Source organism: Cercospora kikuchii, assembly GCF_019650295.1.
Source record: "Cercospora kikuchii DNA, contig_00002, whole genome shotgun sequence".
NCBI classification, from domain to species: Eukaryota; Fungi; Ascomycota; class Dothideomycetes; order Mycosphaerellales; family Mycosphaerellaceae; genus Cercospora; species Cercospora kikuchii.
In genome coordinates, this window is record NW_025408583.1 from 5,177,897 (window position 1) to 5,200,762 (window position 22,866).

Consider the following 22,866-nt stretch of genomic DNA (forward strand, 5'->3'; position numbering starts at 1 on the left):
TGTGACAAACAGCGGTGGCCGACAGTTGCTCTGATATCTTGGTTCGGCTCAAGCAATCGATGATATTGACTGCTACACCGACACGCTGGCGGCTAGGATAGTCCAACGAGAGACTCGCCAACGCATTTGGAAGGAGAAAACTTCGTGCGCAGGTGTAGCGATGCGCCGTCTGAGCACAAAAGTTGGGTACGAAATGGAAATTGGTTGCTTTGATGAGGCAGGATGAAGCTCACTCGCGCTGTAGCGCAACTGGCGTTTTTTGGCCACACAGTGCCCGCCTACATAGTCGCAAATTGGATTCAATCGCTTTACCAAATTCAGCGTTCTCATTCGTGATTGATGTGATGATTACCGCTTTTGGCAAAGTGTCTCGCGCTGGAATGCGACTATTGTGTGTGTGCGCGATTCAGCTCTCCAGACTCCCGACCAACTACAACGATCGCTTCGCCCTGACAGGGAAACATAGCGATGTACATAACGGCTTGCGTAGCTCTGATCTCGACATTATCACTTCTTGGACTACTATGCTGCACACCAGGCAGTAAAATTGCAATAGACTGTATCAACGTACCATCTTTCTTTGTCCCAGATCCCACACCATTGTCCCCATCCAGCAACGATGATGGCACGGCATCCTTTGTCCTTCAGATCACCAGATGCGGCAACGCAGACCAACTCGTCGAGAAACATCTTTGATATCTCCAAGCTTTCAGTGCTGTGACACATCCTAGTGCTGCAAGGCTTGAGAGCAGTCAACATGTATGTTCCGGATCTCACAAGCGTGGCGGAAGCCATCAAGCAAGCGCTGAATACGACGACGTTACTACCATCATCGCATTCGCCACATTCGCCCGAAGAGACACAAACGGGAGCGGAAACACAGACAGCATTCACAACATGGTTGGGCAGAAGTAGAGTCAGAGGACGGAGGAGAGGAAGCACTCCACTCGAAGTAACAATCAATTCCGAGAAAGCAGATTCTGCCTCAACCCCAGCAGTAGGGCCTCTAAAGCCTACCATAACAGAAGTCCCCATCTCTCCCTCCGATGTCGAAAAACGCCAACTTCAAGGCGGCTCCGTGATAGTCGGAGCGCCTGTCAGCGCAACAAGAACAACAACAATCAAATCCACCAGCGTAATCGAGCGAACCACAACAATAAACGGCGAGACTCGCACAACTTCCAGTGATACAGTAGCGACCGTGACGAGAACAGTGACAGAATCACAATCTTCATCGACTGGGACACCAGGTACAACGGCCTCTGCGAGTCTCACAGGGACTTCAACAGCGAATGCCTCGACACCAGTATCGACTGTTACAACACCTCTGGCAACTCCACCTCCTGAGTGTCCGCAAGCTTCATTGGATCGATTCACAGACAGCGCTGGAATCCCGTATTTGATCAAGTGCTCGACGACAAATGCTGGAGCCGCTTATGAGCTGGTGAAAGTCGACAGAGGAGGGTATGGGCAGTGCTTCTCATCTTGTTCGTACCGAGCCGACTGTGTCGGATTCTCGTTCGTCGGGAACGATTCTGGAATTTGCTATCTTCGAAATGAGCAATCGTCGGGCGAAGAGAGTACTGCTCTCGTCGCCTCGTACGTGACGTGCTACAAAGTCGATCCCGCTGCTGTTGCTAGTAGTGAGCCGGATTCAGGATCGAGCTCCGGCGGAACAAATATCGGAACAATCGCAGGAGGAGTCGTGGGTGGCATTGCAGGACTCGCTCTCCTATTGCTGCTGATCGCGTTCCTGACCCGGCGATACCGACGGAAGGTCGATGAACGACGAGAGAAGCGCAAAGTCGGCCGCCCGATGCTTTCGCCACAAGACACATATGATGGCTTTCACCACAACCCAAACGTAACGACAGTAACGGCGGGCCTACACCAGCGATCCGGAAGCACTGCAAATGATGTTTACATGTCGGCAGGAGGTGCGTACTACATGCCCCAGCAGCATTCTCATACTCGACAGCGAAGTATCTACCAAGATGGCGAGGACCGTAATTGGGTCTGACAGTGGGTACGTGTAGGTTTCCAGCGTCCGTCCGAAGTCCAGAAGAGTGCTGATCCTTTCGGCAATGTCCCAGGCGACCACCCATGTGGCGCGCATGCAAGCCGGTATCAAGCGTACCACCCCGGGTCTCGAGCGGAGAACGATGGAGCAGTATTGCGTGCTGGTGCTCTCAGATATCCTCAAATGCTCGATGGCACGCCGGTGGCATCCAAGTCCAGTCTTGAGAAAAGTGGTTCCAGATCGAGCGTGTTTGTGGAGCATATGATTGAAATGGAAGACACGGTGAGTGAGAAATATATCATGTTCTCGATTCCATCACTGATACTGTCTAGTCTGCTCGTCGAAGCCCAGTAAGCCAGGAGTCTCCAATCCTTGGCCGCCAGAATCCTCCAGAAGATCTCTCGAGAGATGTGCGGCGAAATCAGCATATTCTGGCTTGGAATCGGCCAGAGGGCGGCAACGATGCGCCGTTGTCAGCAAATTTGACGCCTCGAACGCCACCTTCAGCAAGGCTTAACACGCCGAGAAGAAGTCCGGATGCTCAAGATTTGCCACGGCAGAGAAGTTTTGAGATCAGTCCACTGAGAGACGAAAGCTCCTCTCCACCAAAAGATCCTGTGGTGTTGGAGACGCTGGGCAGCGGCGTGTACAGACCACTGTAGTGCCATTGCCGGGAGGTCGCGTGGTGTAGTATAATTTGCACAGCATAAGCATTTGTCGTAAATGAATTCAATGAAAGCGTTCTTTGCTCCCAGCAGGAGGATAGTAACCACCGCCAAACTCCAGGCTAGCATTTTCGAACTTGTCCTCGCGAACCAATTTCCACGGGCTGAGCCATTCGCTCTCATAGATCTTGACTTCAATGGTCGCGTTGAAGCTCTGTCCGAGATAATTCTCCCTGTGCCCCTCCGGAAATGGCGAAGTCAACGAGAAGAAAGTGTTCCTGGGTGCAAAAGCCTTGACAGTCAATTTTTGGCGAAAGCTTTGCACATTCAGCTCGAAGGTCCTGTCGTTCCAGTTCTTCGTATAGGTCATGAATGGTCCCAGACCAGGCACACGGACAGCGAACGGCGGTCTGAAGTCCAGCTCGAGATCTTTGCTCCGATATCCGAGTAGAAAGGCTTCCATTCCAAGAATTTGTCCTCCAGCACAGTTGAATCCGCGATCCCCATCTCTAGCTTGAAGCCACATGTGCGCGGACGGAAAAGAAGTCGCCCAGTTCTTCTCATCGTGAATCATTGCCCGACCTGCTTGATCTTGAGGTGGCAGTTTGTAGTCACGGATTTCCAGCTTATAATCACATTCAGAGGCCAGCGATTGCACATGCCAATGGAGAGGCAATGGTAAATTGACCAGCCAGCTTTCAGGAGTGTTGGCGTGTTTGGACCAAGCTGTACGAGACAGCGTCTTTGCCTCCAATGTGAAGTCCGCATGGTGGATTTTGTACTCGGTGTGGTCCTCATACCATCGCACGTACCCCATTTCGGGTATGTCAATCACGAAGCCATTGTCCTCGGTGCTTGCCTCTTGCTTCATGTCGACCGAGAAGACCTCACGTTGGAAGTAAGAAGCAGCGTCATGTTTGGGCACGTAGGTGAACGAGACCATATTTGGCTTCTGCTTAGCTCCCTTAACCTGGCAGCAGACCAATGCTAGGTGCGCTCCTGATGGCAGGTCGAACTTGCTGTAGTAGCCCTCGAATGAGGCATTCTTGTGCGGACGGTGGTGTTCCATGGCTGCTACGGTGGCTTTCCGAGGGGTTTTGTGCTCGCTCTACTGGTAGAGGAGAAGGTAGAACTGTGAGGCAGCGGTGTAGACAACATGTTTGATGTTATGTTCATTGCAGGCGCACAACGCAACGCGTGGTGGTAATGAATGCGTCATTGACGTGCCAAGACCGTTCAGCAGACCGCTTACAACACTTCTCACGATCTGCTTCCCACATCCAGCCCACAACATACATGAAGGCCACAGAGAATAAGTCGACGTTCGAGACGCAGTCGCCAGTGCAGACACAAAGCACCCATGCGATCAAAATTCGGTCACGCTGTGTTTCCAGTCCACGATCCTGAACAGGCTGTGAGCTCTTCAGTCTACAAAATCACCAGATCTAAAACCTCCTCCTCTTCCTGATTCATCCATAAATTCTGCCCCCAGAGTCTGCATCTCTTTCGCCTTCGAATCTGCTGTGGCACCCTCCTCAAAACGTTCGAAGTCCAGCAGTGTAACCTCACCGTCTTGCCCGACAAGGAAGTTGTGCCGGTTCACATCGCCATGGAGGCCGAACTTGTGAAATTCTCCAAGTGCCATTTCACATGCTTTCAGGTGGTCGAGAGAGGCGTGTTGCCTATGCTCGAGCTTCTCGATGATGAAGCCCATGACACGCCCATGCTCGTGGAGGTGTCCAAGGAAGCGAGGTGCGAGCCCTGGAGCTGCCTGCTGCTGTTCTAGGAGCTGGTAGGCGCGTGTCTCTCGTTCGATGCGTGGAATCTCCCACTCGAATCGTGCAATCTTGGCGATCACTCTCACATCCTGCGAGGGTCCATGCGATGCTGATGTGCTCCGCAATAATGCAGACGGTGGTAGCACAGCTTCAAAGGCTGCTGCAGTCAACTGAACGACTTTGCCCAGATCAAGCACGTCGATACGAGTAGGATGCCAAACATTCTGAACTGTGGCTAGATTTCGGTACGATAACGCGTAATTCAGCTTGTCAGATTCTGGTTGACGAGAGATGTATGCCACTTTCCAATCAGGATCAGAAAGAGGCAGTGGCGGCAAGGAGTCGATTGGAAATGAGAGAACATCTTGTTCAAAGGTGTCAGGTGCAATACTCAGGTATCTGACATGCTTGCCGAACAAGATGCGATATTCGCTTTCATCTTCGTTTTCGACATCGACTTCCATGGACAGAACCGATGGCTTCCCTTGATCTGACGACATTTCATGAGAGTGTTTGAACGGAAGACGAGCAGTGGGTTCGTTCACTCGTGTATGTGTCGGTTCTGTACGCTTTGCCTATTTTGGAAGCGGAACGAGGCGTCCCGGTCTTCCCCCTGCTTTTTCCCAATCAACGCGTCGTGCGCGTCACCTCGCGTCGCCTGGCGTCGCCTGAGTCTGCGGGACATTCATCAGAGTCGAGAGAAGCTGTTTCTACAGCTCCACTCGGGAGGAGGATGGCATATGATGCGTCAACATCGGCTTCCAACGCCGATGATATTCTGCGAGCCTGTGCCTACCATCGAATCGACTACGAGCTCGCAACCATCTGGTGTCCAGCTCGAGAGCATGCCTCCGTGAAAGCATCCTTGTCGTCCGTCTTTCGTGAACCTACGGTTTCACTAGGGGAACTTGATCGGTTACCACTGGAATTGATGAACACTATCTGCTTGGACCTAGACATCGAAACGTTATTCGCTTTGCGTCAAGTCAACCTTCGAGCACGGCAAATAGTCACATCACTGTCAGAGTACAAAGTTGTTGCTGCTCACGCTCTTAACTGCCTATGTACCTTACTGCGAACCAGGTCAGCTCAATGGGTCACACTTTCAGACTTTTATCAGCTTCTCTGCCAGCAGTCCTGCTCGCGCTGCGAAGAGAGCTACGGCGGTTTCGTCCACTTTGTCAACTGGAATCGTTGCTGTTTCAAGTGTGTCCAGTCATTCGAGAACCAGATGACTACAGCTGAAACAGCCAAGCGGCAACTTTCAGCCAAATCATTCACAAGTCTTCGCAACATGCGAACCCTTCCAGGAGCATACTCCATGGGGAAGACGCACTTCCAAGAGCGTTTCGACATCGTTCCCGCCGAGCCAGCTCTCACGACTCTCCATGCGGAAGGCGTCAAAAAGGGCATTGGGCTCGCCAAGGTTCCTTTATACTACAGCATTGATTATATGGCTTGCTGTGCAATTCCGTATTATGATCCGAAGGACAAGTCGGTTCAGAATGGAGTATCTTGCGTTGGGTGCCGTGTTTTAGTGGAAGAGAAACTTCGTCTTGGTCAATTCGATCAGATGGTCTACGATCGTCGTGACATCGTATACTCGAAGCAAGCATTTCTTGAGCACTTCAAAGAGTGCGACAAAGCTCAGGACTTGTGGAAGTCAAGCGATTTTGGAAGAGGAGAACCAGAGAGATGACCATCGGAGACCAGAGATGGATTCTCTGGCCGAGAGTGGTAGAATTATACGGACAGCCAAGTCGACGAAACACCTGTCAGCTTTGCGCGCATGAAGCTGCTTCTCAGCCCGCTCCGACCAGCAGAAAATTCGATTACATTAGTGGCGAAAGCGCAACCATAGCGACATGCAATCGGTATGCGAGCCGCCTCGGATCTACGTCTATGCACAATACCCAAGTTCTCGGGCTTAACGCGCGTAGTACCAGTCCTGATCGATCACATATCTGCCTGGATGTTCATCTATCAAGCCATGGAAAACACGATCCAAACCTTGCGAGCCTTGTGCTTCCTCTCGGAAATTAGGAAAGTGATACAATGCCTGTTGCATCAAGTCTTTGAGATCATTCGCGTGGCGAAGATCGCAGGAGATCTTCCACCATTCGCTGCCACCGTCTAAGATGCTGGTCAGTCCTGCGGATTACCGACATCTGAGAACTCCTCACATTCGAAATTTCCAGTCCCGTATTTCAAGAACACATATTCAAGCCATTTACCACATTTGGGACGAATCGTCCGACCATTTTGATCGCGAACTTCCAATTTCTGAGGGAGACGGTGATTCTCGTTCCAGGCGATATCTCCATTGTGCGTTCTGTAATGGTCGCGTTTGTTTGGCCATCGAGGATCGACATCTTTCACAGCCTTGCCCCGCAAGAGAATCGCGGTAAACCCGGGTACATGCAAGTACTGAAGCCATCGGGCGTGATTCCAGGCTTTCGTACTGGGTCGCATTTGCCTCGATTCCGAAGTTTCGAATCCGTCACAGTCTGGCCACGTAGCTTGAGCAGGCGCCGCGTTCTCAGCTTCAACTTGTCGAAGCTCTGCGCAACCCGGCCAGAATAATGTTGCTGACGATTGGACATCGATCGCCGTGAACAATGTGTCAATGACGGAATCACGCAGTTTCATCGAAGTAGTTGTGCGTAGAGACGCAAGCTCTCGCCAATGATACATCATCCATTTCTACGCGCTCTGCAGAGGTAGAACGAATCGATGTCACTACATCCACATACTCAATGCTGCAGAGCGGACGTTCAAGACGTGAGATTACATATGAGCTTGACGCTCTTCCTACAGCGAACACGTTCGAGAAGTTCTCTCTCGATTCTGATGAAGCATGCACCCATTCAGCTTGCCGAGTCTCTCTGAGAATCCAGCATGCTCCGACACTTTATTATCTGGAGCCTTCATGACACGGTCTCGAAGCCTGCGGCGGAGATAGCCTTCGTTCACCACGTGGCTCTTGATTCTCGAGCAGGTTCCATTCTTGTTCGGTTGGAAATGCGACGGCATCAGGGTGGTCAATGGACAGGTCGGCCGGCCACAGCACTGCTGCCGGCCCTGCCGGCCGATTCAGCGGCCGTGTCCGTCCGTCCGGACGAGAGCCTCTCATTGGCCATGCCGTCCACCGGAGCCCTGTCCGCTGTTCGCCTTGCCTAATTAGGAAGGATGTTGAAAAATGAAGCCAGAGGAAGGTGTTGTTAGCCCTCTATTCGCACGTCTGTCTGCTGGCTGTTGCCTTCATATGAGCTTGACATCTCACTGTCCACGTCGCCGCTAAAGTGATCGTCTTGCGCTCTTACCACCTCCTTTGTGTGTCTCTTCAACACAAAGTCGTTCTTGAACCAATTTCGCAGTAGTTGGTGTGATTGTGCGTAGTCTGTCTTCGTCTGCCACCTCTCATTGTCGAGAACGTGGCCAGCTAAGCTAAACTCACGCTCACACGCGCTCGAGCTCGCCGGCGTGGCCAGTAGGTCGAATGCTAGCTTGGACAACAATGGATATCGCTGGCGATTGTCACGCCACCATTGGACGACATTAATAGGCTTGTTGCCAACCATATAAGGTGTCAGAGGCTCGGCAAGATAACGCTGCAGATCGTCTTGCAACACAGTGTCCGTGAGCATTAACGATGCCGTGTAATCGTCGACCTCGCGTTCACGTGTCGCCGGCCTAGTTGTTGGTGCTGGACACCGCATCTTATACTCATTATAGAGCTCTTCAATCGCGTGTCGTGCCTTCACTGTCCATAGCGTGGACGCCTCGATATCGTCTTGATTCTGCTGCTGCGACTGCCGTTGCTTGCACTTCGCTTTCGCCTTATTCTTGCGCTGCGTATTGTCGTCTTTCATACCACCCCAGTGCTGCTCGAACCAGCTCATCTTGAGCGATGGATGTAACGCCACGGCGGCACGGTAGGCAGGCGTGCGATCGCTGAGTCGATAGTACTTGTCGAGCTTCTTCCAACCAAGATTGACTATCGCCTTAAGGTGTGAGTTGGCCGCGTGTTCATGGTCTGACTTCGCCTTCTCAAGTGTAGTTAGCAGTGACTCCAAAGCTGTCAACGACTGCCACAATCCACCGAAGTGTTGGCCATCTGCTTGGACCTTCAGCGACGCCATCTTCAGCGGCTTGAGAAGCTTCAATATCTCCTTCAACTCGGCCCAGTCATCCGCGGTGAGTATGTCTTCACGAAGGTCGTCAATGAACTGTAAGCAATACAGCTCTATTGGATCTTTGAGCTCGAGGCCACGCTCGATCATGTCGTGGTCAGATTGCCACTTAATCCCGCCGTTCAACACTAGCTCGACAAGTCGTGTGTCTGCCTCGCGTTGTTTTGATCGAAAGACGTGTCGTCGTGCCTCGCTATAGTGAGCATGGATCACGATATTATGGAGCTTGCCAACACAGCCCTTCTTTCGCCATGCTGTCTGACGATCGACGGCATTACGTAGAGATAGAGCGCGTTGAAACTCGTATACGATCTCGCTGTCTTCGAGCTCCTCGTCTTCCTTATTCATGTCGTTGCAAGCCTGGTCAATACACTCGATGTCGACGCCGTAGAGCATAGCCTTAACGACTAAGTTGATGAAGTGGCCAGCGCAGCGAAGGCGGCACTTGTGAGGGTGTCGGAGACTTGGTATTTCGCGCCTAATAGCTTCGATCGTCGTGTCGTTGTTAGACGCGTTGTCGGCCATAAAGTAGGTCAGTTTGGACGCGATATCATACTGTCTGATCAGCTTGAGAAGGATGTTTGCCTGCTCTTCACCAGTGTGATTGCCATAGGTTGGTACGAGTCCAATAAGTACTGTCTTCAGCTGATAGTCCTTATCGAAGTAGTGAGCATGAACACCTAAGAAGTCGGTGCCGCCATCGATGTCTGCTAGCCACGCGTCAAACGACAAAGCGATGCCGCTTATCGCCGTAGCCATATCGCTCTTTACTCGAGGCAGTGTCTTCTTACACAAGTCGACGATCCAAGCTCGCGGGGTGTTGTGAGAAGTAGGGAATAGCATCTCGAGAACAGGTTGACGATACGTAGCTAGCCGCTTCAGTCGTTCAGATGCTAGAGCGCGAAGTGAGTGCTCATCTGTTACGGCATACTCGAGGAATAGCGACCTCCACTCGGTACGATCAACAGGAGTCTTCTCGGTCGTCCTTTGACGCTTGATCATACTAGCGATGTTGCCGTCGTCTACCGGACGCCTCTTACACTGCTTGTACGTGCCATCGAGCTCGTAGCCATGCTTGCCTAGGTGTCTGCGTATCGAGTTCGTTCCTCCACCAGTCCGAATGACCTTCACCTTCCTGTGATCCTTATGGCTGCTGTCGAAGCACAGACGACACAGCCAGTAGTTGGTGAAGCTCTGAAGATGCGTAACAGCCTCACCATGCTGCCAGACCCACGCTCTGTGCTCTGCCTTGCCTGGCGGTGTCGGGTAAAAGTCGCGAAGAGCTTTTCCATCGACGAGGAAGCCGGTCCGCGTATAACGCGTCCGGAGGACGGTTCCGAGCTGCGATTCGGCGTGGATTTGTGTCAGGTCGATGCTGTGGGTGGCGCTTATGCTGGAGGTACCGCCTGCCATCGTGGTGTGTGCGTAAATGCCAATGATCAGGTGGGCGATCGAGGGACTTTGGCATGTGAAGGAAACGCGTCCCCAGTCGCGTTCTGAGAAGTCGCGCGTGGGAGGTCGGCGCACGGGCCGGCGTCTCTGCAGGCTGGCATCTGACCAATCAAACACGCTCTTATTCATCAATTGACCCAGACCCTAACAACACCCCTAGGAACGACATTCTCATCAACAAGGTCAATTCACATGCCATGGACACCGGTGATTCACTTACATGTCCGGACGGACGCTAGCATTAATAATGCCGGCCGGCAGATACCCCATTAGCTGTCCATCCGGCCGGACACCGTCCGGACGGCATGGCCACGAAAAATGACCCGTCCATTGACCACCCTGGACGGCATGGAGCTTTTTGAGATGCGGAGAAAGTGTATCCCTGAAGCAGCAGTTTTGGACGAAGATAGCTCGCGGCGTTGTTGGAATCGAAGTTGCTTTGCCACTCTTCCTCGATGAACGGCATCTTCAGTAGATGTCATTTCTGTCCTCTAAAGCCTGTCTGCACGGCCAATGGCATCGAAACAACGCGATGCACGGAGAAACGAGAAAATCGAGGACATTATGCAACCAATAGCGTGAGCCCTTCTTTTATGCAATCTATATCCTTCTATCCTGGTTTTGCCTCATTTTATCCTCAATTTCTCTCATTCATCTCACTCATCCTCACCTGTCCTCACTTTCTCCTAATCACTATTGCCCTTCTTACTGCCAAAAACCCTCTTCATCCACGATGGGCGTCTCTTGCGGGAAGGCGCGGCCTCACTTCCTCCAATAGTGTAGGCAGGAGCAGGGTTCTGAGCGCGTCTCGGTGCTGGTAAAGCGGCATACTCTTCTCTGGAAATGGAAAATCCGCGCTCTGCTGGCGCTGCTGGCAAGTAGGTTTCTGGGATCGATGGGCGCGCAGAGAGTGGGAGGTTGCCGCCGGCGGAGACGAGACGTCTGTTGGTCAGGCTCGGACGGGATGGTGCTGATGACTCTTCTGGAGAGCGTGGTGGAGAATGAGCTGGAGGTGCGGGTGTGGTTCTTGCTGTCGATGGGAAGAGAGATAGCGGAGCTGGTGCGCTTCTTGCTGTCGATGGAAAGAGAGACAGAGGTGCTGGTGTGGTCCTCGCTGGCGGCGTGAAAGGCGCTGGTGTGGCTCTCACTGGCGGTGGAAAGAGATCGAGCGGTGCCGGCGTGGTACTCGCTGGTGGTGGGAAGTGAGCTGGAGGTGCTGGCGTGGTCCTCTCTCGTGGTGGATGGAATGGAGAAGATGGCGTAGCGAAAGTCGCCGGCTGATGCTCAGGCGGCACCAGTGCGGTCCTCGCTGCTGATTGATGGAATGGAGAAGATGACGTCGCGAAAGTCACCGGCTGATGCTCAGGAGGTGCTGGAGTGGTCCTCTGTGCTGGTGGATGGAACGGAGAAGACGAAGTTGCGAAAGTCGCCGGCTGAGGCTCTGGAGGACTCGAACTGAAGGCTGGATAACGGCCGGAACCTCGCGACAGGTAGAAATCTGTAGGGTAGACGTCTTTGAGCGGCTGGCGGCGGGGAGGCTGGTGCGCGCCTTGAGGATGGTGGAAGCGATGACTGCCTGTCGTGTTACCGCGCGGACGTGAAGTGCTGCTTGCCGGGGGTGGTGGCGGCGCTGGTGATGAAGAAACTTCAGGGGTGGGTGCTGGTGCTGATCTGGTCTTGCTTCTTCTCGTCTTGCATTCGCACTCGTGGATACCGTACTGGCAAACGATGCGACAGGTGCAGTGAGGTGGGCAGCAGCATGTGTTCTCGTCGGTAGATGGGAGTGGTGGCTCTGGTGCTTGCTGTTGTTCGTGCGGACCTGTGTAGGGAATGCCAAGCTCCTCGTGACTGGCTTGGATGATCTTTGGAAAGCAGTGGACTCGAAGATCTTCATGTATCTCGTCAGGTCTCATGTGGGCGACGTCAAGCATTCCAAGAGTGTTGTTGAGTATGTCGGTCTTCTCCTGAATCGAGTATCTCTCCCAAATTTCGACAAAGGCCTGCTGAAAGGTGTAGTCGAGGTCTGCCTTGCGGAAAGTCTGCGCGTGCTCGTGGATTCTGACCGCGACTTCGAGTGGGCCGACGAAACGTGGGTCGGTGATCTGTGCCCAGATATCTCTCAGCAGGGCTTGCATGTCAGCGATAGTGAAAGGAGCGTCGCTCTCGGGGCTCGTGCTTCCGTGGTTGTGCATGAGCTTGCTGCTCGGCGCCTCGAGCGTTTCGTCGTGCATGGAGCGGACGTCGGCGATGGTGGCGCACCAGACGCCCTCCCAGTGAGGGAAGCTCAACACTTGTTGTGTGTTGAGGTCTTCGAGCCTCAAGAGGCGCCCGGCGGTGGGCGCGCGCCCGTGTGTGACGGACACAAAGTGCAGAAGTGGGTCGCCCTCATCGAAGGCCTGATATGTCAGTTTCCGCGGTCAGGTGAGGAAGTGGAGGGGATACTTACGACGCCGTGGTGGCTCGCAATGAGCTGTTTGTGCCGAATGATGGTGACGGCGAGGTTGCGAAGGCTCTCTTGTATCGCCTCTTCTGGGAGGACGATCTCCCCATCTCTCAAAAAACTCCACGCCCTTGGCGGGGAAGTTGCCTCCCCCAAGCCCGCCATCTCTACTCTGCCGTGCCGCCGCGAACGAAAGAAAGTTTCTTGCTTACCTGTGTTGGGTTGGAATGGGTCGAAAAAGCGGAGCGGAGAAGTGATCGGCGTGAACGTGAAGGAAGAGGGGGCAAACAGCGCTTAAGTAACGGCTAGAAAATGCTAGTGAGGTTTGGCCAGGTGAGGTTTCGAGCTCTTGGAACGGCCAATAGAAATGCAGGTGAAGTTTCTATTGTTGCCTGATCAATTCACTCACCGAACAACAGGTCAACGGTGCCAAGTGCAGCGGACACGAATAACTATTGTCAATTGATCAATTCACCCAGAGATTGACATTTCACCAACAACAATAGCGCTCCACTCACACCTGGACCCGCTCTGAATGACCACTATTGTGTGAATCTGCTGAGGTCCATGCACGTTGACGCAGGTGAGGCGGTGGTCGGGGAAGCATCCAACCTGATCTAGTGTGAGGTCTTCTTATCAGTAAGGCTGGGGTCCTATACACATGTCAGTCTCTGCATTCAAGATAGAGATTGCGCCGCGTGACTATACTATCAGATTATACCTGTCCGCTCGTGGGGGATCGAAATAGCTGGCAAAAGTAGCCGTTCTCCGTGCTCTCCGGCAGACCAATGCCAACTGGTAGAAACACGAAGTTCAAGCTCTCACTCGCAGTCAATCTCTTCTCAGTCAGCCGAGCGATTCGATTGCTGCAGCATCTCTCTTGCCCAGAGCAGCACAATGACAATCACCTGAAAACTAGGCAGGCCATTCGTCTCGGCGAACCGGACAGAGTGAGCTCAGTGCTGGAGTCTCGCTCCGATTTTCGACAGTCGAAACCAGTCATATTGCCGGAGTGAGTGCAAGAGCATGTACTGTGCATTATCAGTTGTCAATATAAGCGCCATGCCAGTTCCTCGAGCCTCCTAGCGGAAGTAGGCAACTGGGATGACGCGAGAATTCCTGTTCGTCCACGTAAACGCATCTTTCTAGACCGCAGTGTATGAACAGGAGTGAGCGGCAGTGACCGATATTGACTTGACAGCTCTGCGACTCTGATGCACACTGCGGCGTTCGACGCGGTCTTGCTTCGGCGGCTGTTCCTTCGTAGCATCTGGAGCGTGAAGGCGTGAGGTCTGACATGGGGGGCATGGGGGGGCAGGGGCAAGCTCAAAGCGGGATCGCGCGCCAAGCCTTCCCTAATCTCACACGGCTGCGACTTCTGCTTCCTCTTGGTCATCGACTAGCCAGTCACAATGGACAACTACATGTTGATCTTGCGACGGCACTCAACTCGTCAGCACGCTCTACTCCTCTCCATCTGAAGCTGCCTGTCAGGATGCTGCCGCACGATGCGTGTTCAAGCATCTCCTCAGCGTTGCAATGCTGAGCAGTCAGGACACCTTTATAGAGCAAGAAAATCCATCTGTATACCACATTCTCGTCGAGAAAGCCGACAGCGTCGAAGCGAGCCGTTTAAACTCGCGGACACAACCAACCCAATGATTATTGATCCATGCCCGCACGTTGCTAAAGATATAATGCCAGAGCAGGCATGCCTTGAGAACCTTCTCCACTGATTATTCATCTCAGTTTCTTCACAAAACGCAGAAGATCGTACAAGTCCAGAGCTCAGCAAGTCTATACATAACGGGCCTCTTACGATGTTTAGTAGAATTGCTGGTCTGGCCGCGCTGGCGACATTCTGCCTCGCTCAGTTCCCTGCAGAGCCAAGGAATGTCACTGTTGTTAACACTAGGTGTGGCAATGCATCAATCAGCTACAAAGAGACCACCATCTGCGAGACTACTCCTGGCGTGAAGGGCTATGCGGGCTACGTTCGTCTACCTCCCAATACTCTTCAGGACTTGGACTTCAATCAGTCGTATCCAATCAACACGTTCTTCTGGTACTTCGAAAGCCGAAAGGACCCGGCAAATGCACCTCTCGTGATATGGATGAATGGAGGGCGTAAGCACACAGCGGTAGAAACGCAAACACTGCTGACTGTGAACGACAGCTGGGGCATCATCGGCCATCGGCTTGCTCGCCGAGAATGGCCCATGTTTCGTCAATCCCGATTCCAACTCCACCAGGCTCAACCCGTGGTCATGGAATAATGATGCCAACATGCTTTATCTCGACCAGCCAGTGAGTGCTGGCTTCTCTTACAGCACTCTTCAAAACTTTACGGTAGACCTCATATCTGGAAACACGACTGTGTTGAATGCCACCGATGAGATCCCACAGCAAAACTCAACGCTACTTGTGGGTACCCGGCCTAACATGGATAATACTACTACTGCGTTTGGCTCAGTAGCAGCGGCCGCCGCCGCGTGGCACTTCCTCCAAGTGTGGACGGGAGAATTCCCTCACTATACGCCGAAGAATAAGCGCATCAATTTGGCGACCCAGAGCTATGGCGGTCGGTACGGACCCGAGTTCTACTCCTTCTTCGAGCGACAGAACGAACGTATCCGAAATGGTAGCTTCAAGTCAGCCGAAGCGGATCGTATCCTCGAGCTCGACACATTGCTCCTCATCAGCGGCTTTATCGACCCTGACACGTACTTGTCGTATCCGGAATTGGTCTGGAACAATACATATGGATTGCAGCTCGTGAACAAGACTGTTCGCGATGAAATGATCGATAGCTTGTACAAGAAGGACGGATGTCTGGAGCAGACGTGGAAATGTGGCAATACCTCACAACTCTACGACCCGGACAGCAGAGGCATCAATGCCACTGTCAATAAGATCTGTGCCGATGCCGGCGATTTCTGTGGCTACGTCAGTCCATGCTTCTTCTTCTTCAGATTGCCGATATTCCAGTAGGCGCTGACACGATACGCAGAATGTTCAAAGGCGCTTCAATGTGACCGGCCGTAGTCGCTACGACATCACAGCGCTCGAACCAATATCGATATTCCCACCATTCTTGGCGGGTTACCTCAACCAGCAACACGTCCAAGAGCATCTCGGCGTACTACTTAATTGGTCGATATACTCCGAAGCAGTCTTGAGCGCCTTCGATACCATAGGAGATATCCGCCCAGGCCACGCGAAAAAACTAGCACATCTCCTTGATCACGGTATTAACGTCCATATCTCGCATGGCGATCGAGACTACCTCTGCGTAAGTCATCTCGTCCTTTTCGCTTCCGGTCCCCACCTTCGTTCCGTTTGTACCCAGCGGCGGTAGCATTAACTAAAATCCCATGCCCATCAAACACACATTACTAACACACTACACCTGCTCACTGCTCACAGAACTGGCTCGCGGGAGAAGCCGCCGCTCTCAACATTCCCTACGCTCAACAAACTTCTTTCCGCTCCGCTGGCTACACCCCCATCCAAACCAACGCAACCTACATCGGTGGCCAAGTCCGACAATTCGGCAACCTCTCGTTCTCTCACATCTACGATGCGGGCCACGCAACACCACTTAATCAACCGGAAACTGCATATCAAATTTTCGTTCGCGCTATCCAGCATCGGGATATTGCGACAGGCCAAGTACAAATCACAGATCAGTATGGCACGGAGGGAAGGCAGAGTATTAGGGATTTGAGGAGAGATTTGCCGGTGCAGCAGGGATTACAGGTTTGTTATACGTTGGCTGCGGGGGATAGTTGTACGGAGGAGCAGCTTTCTGCTCTGGGGAATGGCACTGCGGTGATTAAGGATTGGATTTTGATGGATAGGAACTCGACGGAGTTATATCCGGAGGTTGTTGGGGGGTTGTGATGTTGGGATGACATTTTTTGTTTTTTTATTGTCGTCAAAAAGTACATTTAGGCATACTTTTCAGTCATTTTTCTTGATGATGCTTCACCAAGCTTTATTCGTACCTTTCTTGCCTTTTTCGAATCTGGTACTAATAATCTAGTTCCCCATCCTATTCGCCCCAGTCGCCAAAGTTGCACTCGCAGGCACAACACCCGGCCTCTCCACCGCCGCCCAAATCGCAGCAGCACTAGCCACAAAACTCACAACCGCGCGTCCGAAATTCACAGAAGCCCACGTATCCACCAATCCGTGCACGGATTCCTCCCTCTTCACACCCGCTTCCTCGGCCTTCAATGTCCTGGCCTTCTCTTCAAGCTTCTTATTGACAGGCTCTCCGAGGAGGTACGTGTATGGAATCAAAGCTAGCAGCAAAGAGGAGGCGGTTGTGTAGAGGATTGCGGGTTTGGTCCAGGTTTGGTCGCGGTAGGCCAGGTAGGCGAATGTTCCGCTAGAGAAGAGGCTGAGGATTGGAGCGAGGAGTTTGTCGCGGGTGAAGAGAGTTTGCCATTGTTTGGCGAGCAGAGGTGCTGGGGCGAGGAGGAGGGCCGGGGTGGTGGAGTAGGATGCTGAGAAGGTTTTGCCTGTAGAAGGAGGGAGAGATTAGTGCTGGGTGGGAGGGAGTTATTGAGGATGCATACCTGCGAGGAAGGCGGAGGCTGTGAGGCCTAGCACTTGGGCTGTTCGGAGGCCTGTGCCTAGTTCGTCTGTGTAGAATGGACGGCCGGACATGGTGATTGTTCTTGTTCCTGTTTTCTTGTGCTGTTGTTTGTGGGATGGAACAGGATGAGAGGACTGTTGAAGAGAAGAGCTCTTGATGCTGAGCAACGTAAGTCTTACCGTGATTGTGGTACCTTGCGGCAAGGCAGTGTCACATGAAAGCGAGTGACATCAGGATGAACGACGAACAGCGCAGCTTCCGCAAAACCTGCTTGTGAGACGATTGCATTGGAGTGCAAGTTGGCAGCGCCTATTCTCTCTACATGAGATGAGGTGCAATTGATAACTTCGATGCACAATAGGCTCGCCGTTCCGGAGCAAGCCATTGTGATGGCAGTGTGCCCCAGCATAGAGTTCTCGAGTCACCTTCTTGCCTTGCATGGTTGTGCTGGGAACACGCTCCCTGCCAGTCCACCCCATTCGGTCAATCGCAAACCACGAAAGCCACATTGAGCTGCATCAGATACGCACCAGCGCACGAGGTAAAGACGGCGTCTCCTTCTCTATAACGAATCCGTCGCAGTGCATGTTGCAGACGCGCGTGGGGTTGCAGCGGTGGTTGGAGAGCTCACGTCATCAGCGTCTGAGCTTTGCGTTGCCTGGCGACCAGCCATTTGTTTATTTGTGGTCCCTGTGCCCGCCACGACGGCGCCAATACTGTGCTGCATCGCATTCTTCAACGTGGCAGCAGTCGGTGAAGGATGGCACGTCCGTCACGACTCTAGCTGCAGCGCATTGCAGAAATGCGAGTAGATTGGGCCTATCGCGAGTGCAGCGAGAGTATTTGGCGCGTAGAATCTGTCAAATGGTGGGCGTGAAGTGTGCCGATACGCTGTTCATTCGCTGGTCGGGGACATGGGTCGCTGCACACCAACAAGGAGGTGCAAGAGGACATGGACCTCGCCACCTTAATATCCCACTGTGCCTTGCTTGAAACTGCTGCGAATCCTCCTCCCCGTGAAGAGCATCTCCCCGTGTTCGGGACGAGTGCAGCAGCAGCAGGATCGTGTGTGACGTCCGTGCTTTGCCTTCTAGTCGTGAAGAAACTCGTTCGACCAGGGAACATCCTTTTCACAAACACACGCCAGAACTTCCAGCGAACGCCTTTCTGCAGCGGCCCGCACACCTCGAAACAATACTCGCTGCCCGTCCCTCCGAGCTGGCTATTGGAGACACGTCGAACATTTTCTGCGCTTCGCGTTCGTGGGCGGCGTTCGGGAGTTTTGCTTGACGAGCGGTACACCATCAGCAGTGTCCTCCATGAGACTGTGACCGCAGCGCCGAACCACACGGACTCGAAACAAGCCGTGACACGCAACGACTGTCGGCGACAAGAGCGAACAACTACGAATGGCAGTATCCAGGCGGCTACGGAGAGCGTTTGTCAACGACGCCAACCACCGGTAGCATTCTGACGGTGCCCGTCAAACGGTCAAGGGTACCCAGTGTAAATAACGAGCAATGGACGAACCACCTCCACCACCGCCGCCACCGCATGGCTCCAATCCCCGGCCACCGGGAGGAGGTCTGCCTGATGGCAACTACGACATCTTCATCATCCCACCACACTCGGCCGGCTCGGGCTTTCTATATCTTCCTTCGATGCAACCCCATCGAAACAGCTTCCTCGCTGGTGTCGCATCTACTCTTCTAGTCGTCGGCCTCTACTCACTGGTGACCCCGGTCATCAAGCAGTGGCTGAACCTGGTAGCAGCGGGCGGCGCGGGCGTGGGGATGACAGTGCTCGTCATCAGCGTCGGCGTGATCGCATGGGCACTGGGCAAGACACAAGGAGAGCACAATGCATCGAAGTCGGAAAATGGTGGAAGCGCTGGTGAAAACGGCCCACGCCAGCGCTCAAAGTACACGGGGCCACCGCCAAATAGTTGGCAACAAGCTCCTCCTCCGCCGCCAGAGCCAGAATACCAGGCTCCACCTCCTCCACCACCTGAACCAGAGTCTCAGGCGCCTCCTCCGCCTCCTCCTGAGCCAGAACCTCAACCCAAATCAACACCCAAAGCGAATGCTATGAAGACTGCGTGGGAGAAAGCTAGAGAGGAGACTCGTAAGCGAGAGGAGCAACGGCGGCGAGAAGAGGAGCTGAAAAAGAAACGAGAAGAAGCACAAAAGATGAGAGAAGAAGCAGAGAAGGCTGCAAGAGCCAAGGCAGAGAAGGAGAAGTGGGAGCAGTCGCGTGCCAGAGAGAAGGAGGCGCGTGAACGCGAAGCCCGAGAACGTATCGCACGCGAACGAGAGGCTCGGGCAAAAGAACAGCGGGAGAAGGAGCAAGCGCAGTCAAAAGAGCAGAGAGAAAAGGAGCAAAAGGAGCGCGAGGCGCGGGAGCTAGCCGAGAAGAAGAAGGCGGACTGGGAGAAGACCAGACAGGCTGAGAAGGAAAAGATCGAACGCATTCGACAAGCGTCAGCAGCTGCACCAGCTGCAAGCGTCCGCTCGACTCCCACGAGAACACCTGTCTCGCCCTCGAAATACGAACGTCCAACAGCAAAATCACAAGCTGGCACAGACACGGCATACTCCTATCGCCCCTACGACAAACCCAAATCCACGGCATTCACATCCTCCGCCTCATCCATCTCCGGCCTAAGCGCAAGCAGCTACGCCGAAAGTGTTAGCACCGCTCGAACAACGCCTCCCCCTTCCATGCGAGGCCCCTACTCCACCCCCGACGAAAACAAAATCCAGATCAAAGCCGTTTACCTCTTCAGCGACAAATCCCCCTCCCGCCCCATCTCCCAACTCATCGCCAACGAAGGTCCCGTAACCGACGGCCTCGTCCTAAGCATCAACACCGAACTCTTCCAAATCGACGACGATATCCGAAAAGTCGGACAAAGAGAATGGGATGTCAAAGCTTGGACTCTCAAGTGTGTGGAAGATGGAATGGTCAGATTACCGAATGGGAATGGGGCACTACATGTTCTGAGGGCGACGACGAGGGATACGGATAATAAGCGGTATACGTTTGTGTTGGATGAGAAGGAGGCTTGGAAGGTTGCGGTGGGGATTTCCAGACTCAAGAAGGGGAGTCAGGTGAGGCATTTGAGTACGAATGGGTTGAAGGATGCGGAGGTTAAGGGGTTGTTGGCGAATTTGGGGTGGCTGTGATCGTGCAGCCCGAGGTGGAGGAGAGGTACGAGAGGGAGGAACGATGGGTACGCTTGATGAGGATTGGTTGTTTGGATGAACAAGCGATGCGGCATGAGCGATGGGCGTTTTTCATTCTTTTCATGAAGGATTGTGATATGATGAGCGTTGGTCAGGATGTGCGTTTTTTGCTTCTTCATAGGATTCCCCTTGTTTGGCGATTACTGTTGATGGAAAGAACGAAGAGACTGTGTATAGTTGTAAATACGAATTAAGTGCGAAATGATCAGGATTGGGATTATGCTACGAGAATCACCGCTCCCCACTTTCTTTGCTTTCTTACTCAAATGCTGGGTCATTACGCGAAATGCGACTTTTCATGAGGAATGGAATAGGAAAGGAGAAGCGATGTAAAGAGAATTTGTAAAATGGAGAGAGGACACAAAAAACATTTATGCTGTGAGATGGATAGATTTTCGATTCATTATGTTTTTTTTGTTCATTGCGAAGGAAGTACTAGTATCAGAAGTGTGATACTACTATGGAACTCTGTCTAGCACCTCGCTGTTCCAAGATGTGGCAGAAGTAGAAAGAGACGCTATGCTATGCTGCGCAACCAATCTGCCAGCTCGAGAACACGCTAACCAGATAGCCAAGTAGTAGAAGTGAACGCTCAACGCCAGTTTTCAGATGCCCTTCGCAGACCTGAAGACCTATGAACTTGCTCAACCATCTCGTCGCCCTTAGCAGTTCGATCCCGCAACACCGCAGAATCCGAATCTCGGATGAGCAGTCTGTATTGCCTTGGAAGCTGTAGTTGGTGGCTCGATGGTTGTGGCCGAGACGACTGTTGCGGTGGTGGTTTCCTTTTTTGTCGTCGCTGTTGCTTTCGTCTCTTCTGCAGCACGAGAAGATGAAGCTTCGGCGAGTTCGGATTGGATGCTGGGGATGAGAGCTGGGTCGAGTGAGAATTTTGAGAGGGTGGATGTGGTTGAAGTCGAAGTTGAGGTTGAGGTTGATGGTGTCGCTGTGACGATCGAGAGAGTTGTGACGGTCGCTGTTGAGGCGTCTGATGTCGTAGTCTCGGATTTCGATGTGGATAGCGATTGAGTACGCGTGACGGTGACGGTGGGAGTTGAGGCTTCTGGTGTTGGAGTCATGGTCACGTAGACCGTCACAGGGACGACAGTAGACGTGAGAACTGCTGTGAGAGGCGTGATGCTGGAGGAGGTCTCGGCTTGACGTGTTTGCAGAGTCGATGGCTGAAGAGAGACAAAGTCAGTCTTCGTTTGAATTGAAGTGGTAGAGTTGTTTTCTCGTACCTCTTGATCAGAATGGTGGTTGCGGATGATGAAGACCAGACCGAGTGGCAGAGCGATGGCGCAGATGAGGGAGAAAATGATGGCGAGGATGAGGTATTCTCGCTTCATGCACTTTCTACGACCAGCCTTTGGCTCTTCGATGAGGTCGAAGGCCTTGGCGTTGTCTTGTCCATCAGGTTGGCCGAACTTGCGCAGATTCTCGTTGAGATGCTCTTCGTATGTTGGGAGGAAGGACGTGCCATGTTCGACGTGTGCAGCTTGTGGTTGTTGCACGTAAGTGCTGGCGCCTGCGCCTTTTTCGATGTCTGAGTTGGACATGTTTCGTGCTGTTTGGAACTGCTTGGTTGGTCTGGCCGGTGTCGAGCGAGGTCTGATGGTCTGGTGCTGGTCTTGTATCTGCCAAGTATGGGTATGCTCGAGTATATGAAGTGCAGAAGAGAGACAAAGTTGGACAAAGCCTTTGTGTACTTATCTTTGTGGCATCAATAGAGGTCAATCGCCAGTGACTTGCTCAATCACTATAGACCCGTGACCAGCCATTGAGCAATAGAATAGGCAGTGCGCTGCTCAATAGAGCTCTATTGACAGCTCTCATGCGGCTGTTATTGAGGCGGACGAGTCTATTCGCCCCTCGCACGTGATTTTGGTGAAAAGACCGCTCCTCGCGATGCCTTTTAAGCGTCAATAGAAAATTTCTCAGAACTGCCGGTGAAGGCGCAGATGATGTCGTGTGCTGCTTTCGAGTCATGCCCGACACTTCGAGCCCGCATATTGACTGTGTGGGTAATGTCGCCGCTAGCAAGAACGGTGGAATTGTCGAACATACAACATTGAACGACGTTGTCGCAAGATGCTCGCAAGGAGTCTTATTCCCACGAACAGAATCATCCGGCCAAGAGTGGGGGAGGAGCTCTGGAGCCGCCAGGTATACGCGCTTCATATACCTTTCTTGCCATACGGGTTGAATGGAGTTGATGCGCCACTGAAGCTTGATCTTCTTATTGAAATGTGGTGCAGAGTCGGATGTCCTGTGCTTGCTGAGTGAGGCATCGGTAGGCAAGTGAAAGATCCACTAAGACAATCTTGTACAGCTGGTGTGAAAATGTTCTCTTGGTCAAAGTATTGATCAAATCAGTGCAGCCACTCTGTGCGTAGCAGAAGCGATGTTGTTGGAGGAGAAAGGATCGGGGACAGAGGAGGAGCATGACCGAAGACAGCGGCGGACCTGA

The 22,866-nt window shown here is 52.8% G+C and overlaps 9 protein-coding genes across 9 annotated transcripts; 4 read left to right on the plus strand and 5 right to left on the minus strand.

Moving 5' to 3' along the window:
• Positions 1-757: 757 nt before the first annotated feature.
• Positions 758-2,682, plus strand: CKM354_000427200 (uncharacterized protein; the record flags this gene model as incomplete). The annotated part of the gene is made up of 3 exons (XM_044799504.1): positions 758-1,937; positions 2,037-2,302; positions 2,353-2,682. 3 exons carry the CDS (start codon positions 758-760, stop codon positions 2,680-2,682), a joined length of 1,776 nt encoding a protein of 591 aa, XP_044655439.1.
• Positions 2,683-2,749: 67 nt separating this feature from the next.
• On the minus strand, positions 2,750-3,754 carry CKM354_000427300 (uncharacterized protein; the record flags this gene model as incomplete). Its single annotated transcript, XM_044799505.1, has 1 exon — positions 2,750-3,754. The coding sequence occupies one exon, from the start codon at positions 3,752-3,754 to the stop codon at positions 2,750-2,752; it is 1,005 nt and encodes a 334-aa protein (XP_044655440.1).
• A 354-nt stretch (positions 3,755-4,108) lies between these two features.
• CKM354_000427400 (uncharacterized protein) lies at positions 4,109-4,963 on the minus strand (the record flags this gene model as incomplete). The annotated part of the gene is made up of 1 exon (XM_044799506.1): positions 4,109-4,963. One exon carries the CDS (start codon positions 4,961-4,963, stop codon positions 4,109-4,111), a length of 855 nt encoding a protein of 284 aa, XP_044655441.1.
• A 233-nt stretch (positions 4,964-5,196) lies between these two features.
• On the plus strand, positions 5,197-6,162 carry CKM354_000427500 (uncharacterized protein; the record flags this gene model as incomplete). The annotated part of the gene is made up of 1 exon (XM_044799507.1): positions 5,197-6,162. The coding sequence occupies one exon, from the start codon at positions 5,197-5,199 to the stop codon at positions 6,160-6,162; it is 966 nt and encodes a 321-aa protein (XP_044655442.1).
• A 4,632-nt stretch (positions 6,163-10,794) lies between these two features.
• CKM354_000427600 (uncharacterized protein) lies at positions 10,795-12,713 on the minus strand (the record flags this gene model as incomplete). The annotated part of the gene is made up of 2 exons (XM_044799508.1): positions 10,795-12,504; positions 12,555-12,713. The coding sequence occupies 2 exons, from the start codon at positions 12,711-12,713 to the stop codon at positions 10,795-10,797; spliced, it is 1,869 nt and encodes a 622-aa protein (XP_044655443.1).
• Positions 12,714-14,368: 1,655 nt separating this feature from the next.
• Positions 14,369-16,451, plus strand: CKM354_000427700 (uncharacterized protein; the record flags this gene model as incomplete). The annotated part of the gene is made up of 4 exons (XM_044799509.1): positions 14,369-14,675; positions 14,725-15,494; positions 15,559-15,840; positions 15,975-16,451. 4 exons carry the CDS (start codon positions 14,369-14,371, stop codon positions 16,449-16,451), a joined length of 1,836 nt encoding a protein of 611 aa, XP_044655444.1.
• A 138-nt stretch (positions 16,452-16,589) lies between these two features.
• CKM354_000427800 (uncharacterized protein) lies at positions 16,590-17,222 on the minus strand (the record flags this gene model as incomplete). The annotated part of the gene is made up of 2 exons (XM_044799510.1): positions 16,590-17,074; positions 17,132-17,222. The coding sequence occupies 2 exons, from the start codon at positions 17,220-17,222 to the stop codon at positions 16,590-16,592; spliced, it is 576 nt and encodes a 191-aa protein (XP_044655445.1).
• Positions 17,223-18,671: 1,449 nt separating this feature from the next.
• CKM354_000427900 (uncharacterized protein) lies at positions 18,672-20,336 on the plus strand (the record flags this gene model as incomplete). Its single annotated transcript, XM_044799511.1, has 1 exon — positions 18,672-20,336. The coding sequence occupies one exon, from the start codon at positions 18,672-18,674 to the stop codon at positions 20,334-20,336; it is 1,665 nt and encodes a 554-aa protein (XP_044655446.1).
• A 722-nt stretch (positions 20,337-21,058) lies between these two features.
• CKM354_000428000 (uncharacterized protein) lies at positions 21,059-21,955 on the minus strand (the record flags this gene model as incomplete). Its single annotated transcript, XM_044799512.1, has 1 exon — positions 21,059-21,955. One exon carries the CDS (start codon positions 21,953-21,955, stop codon positions 21,059-21,061), a length of 897 nt encoding a protein of 298 aa, XP_044655447.1.
• Positions 21,956-22,866: the final 911 nt, after the last annotated feature.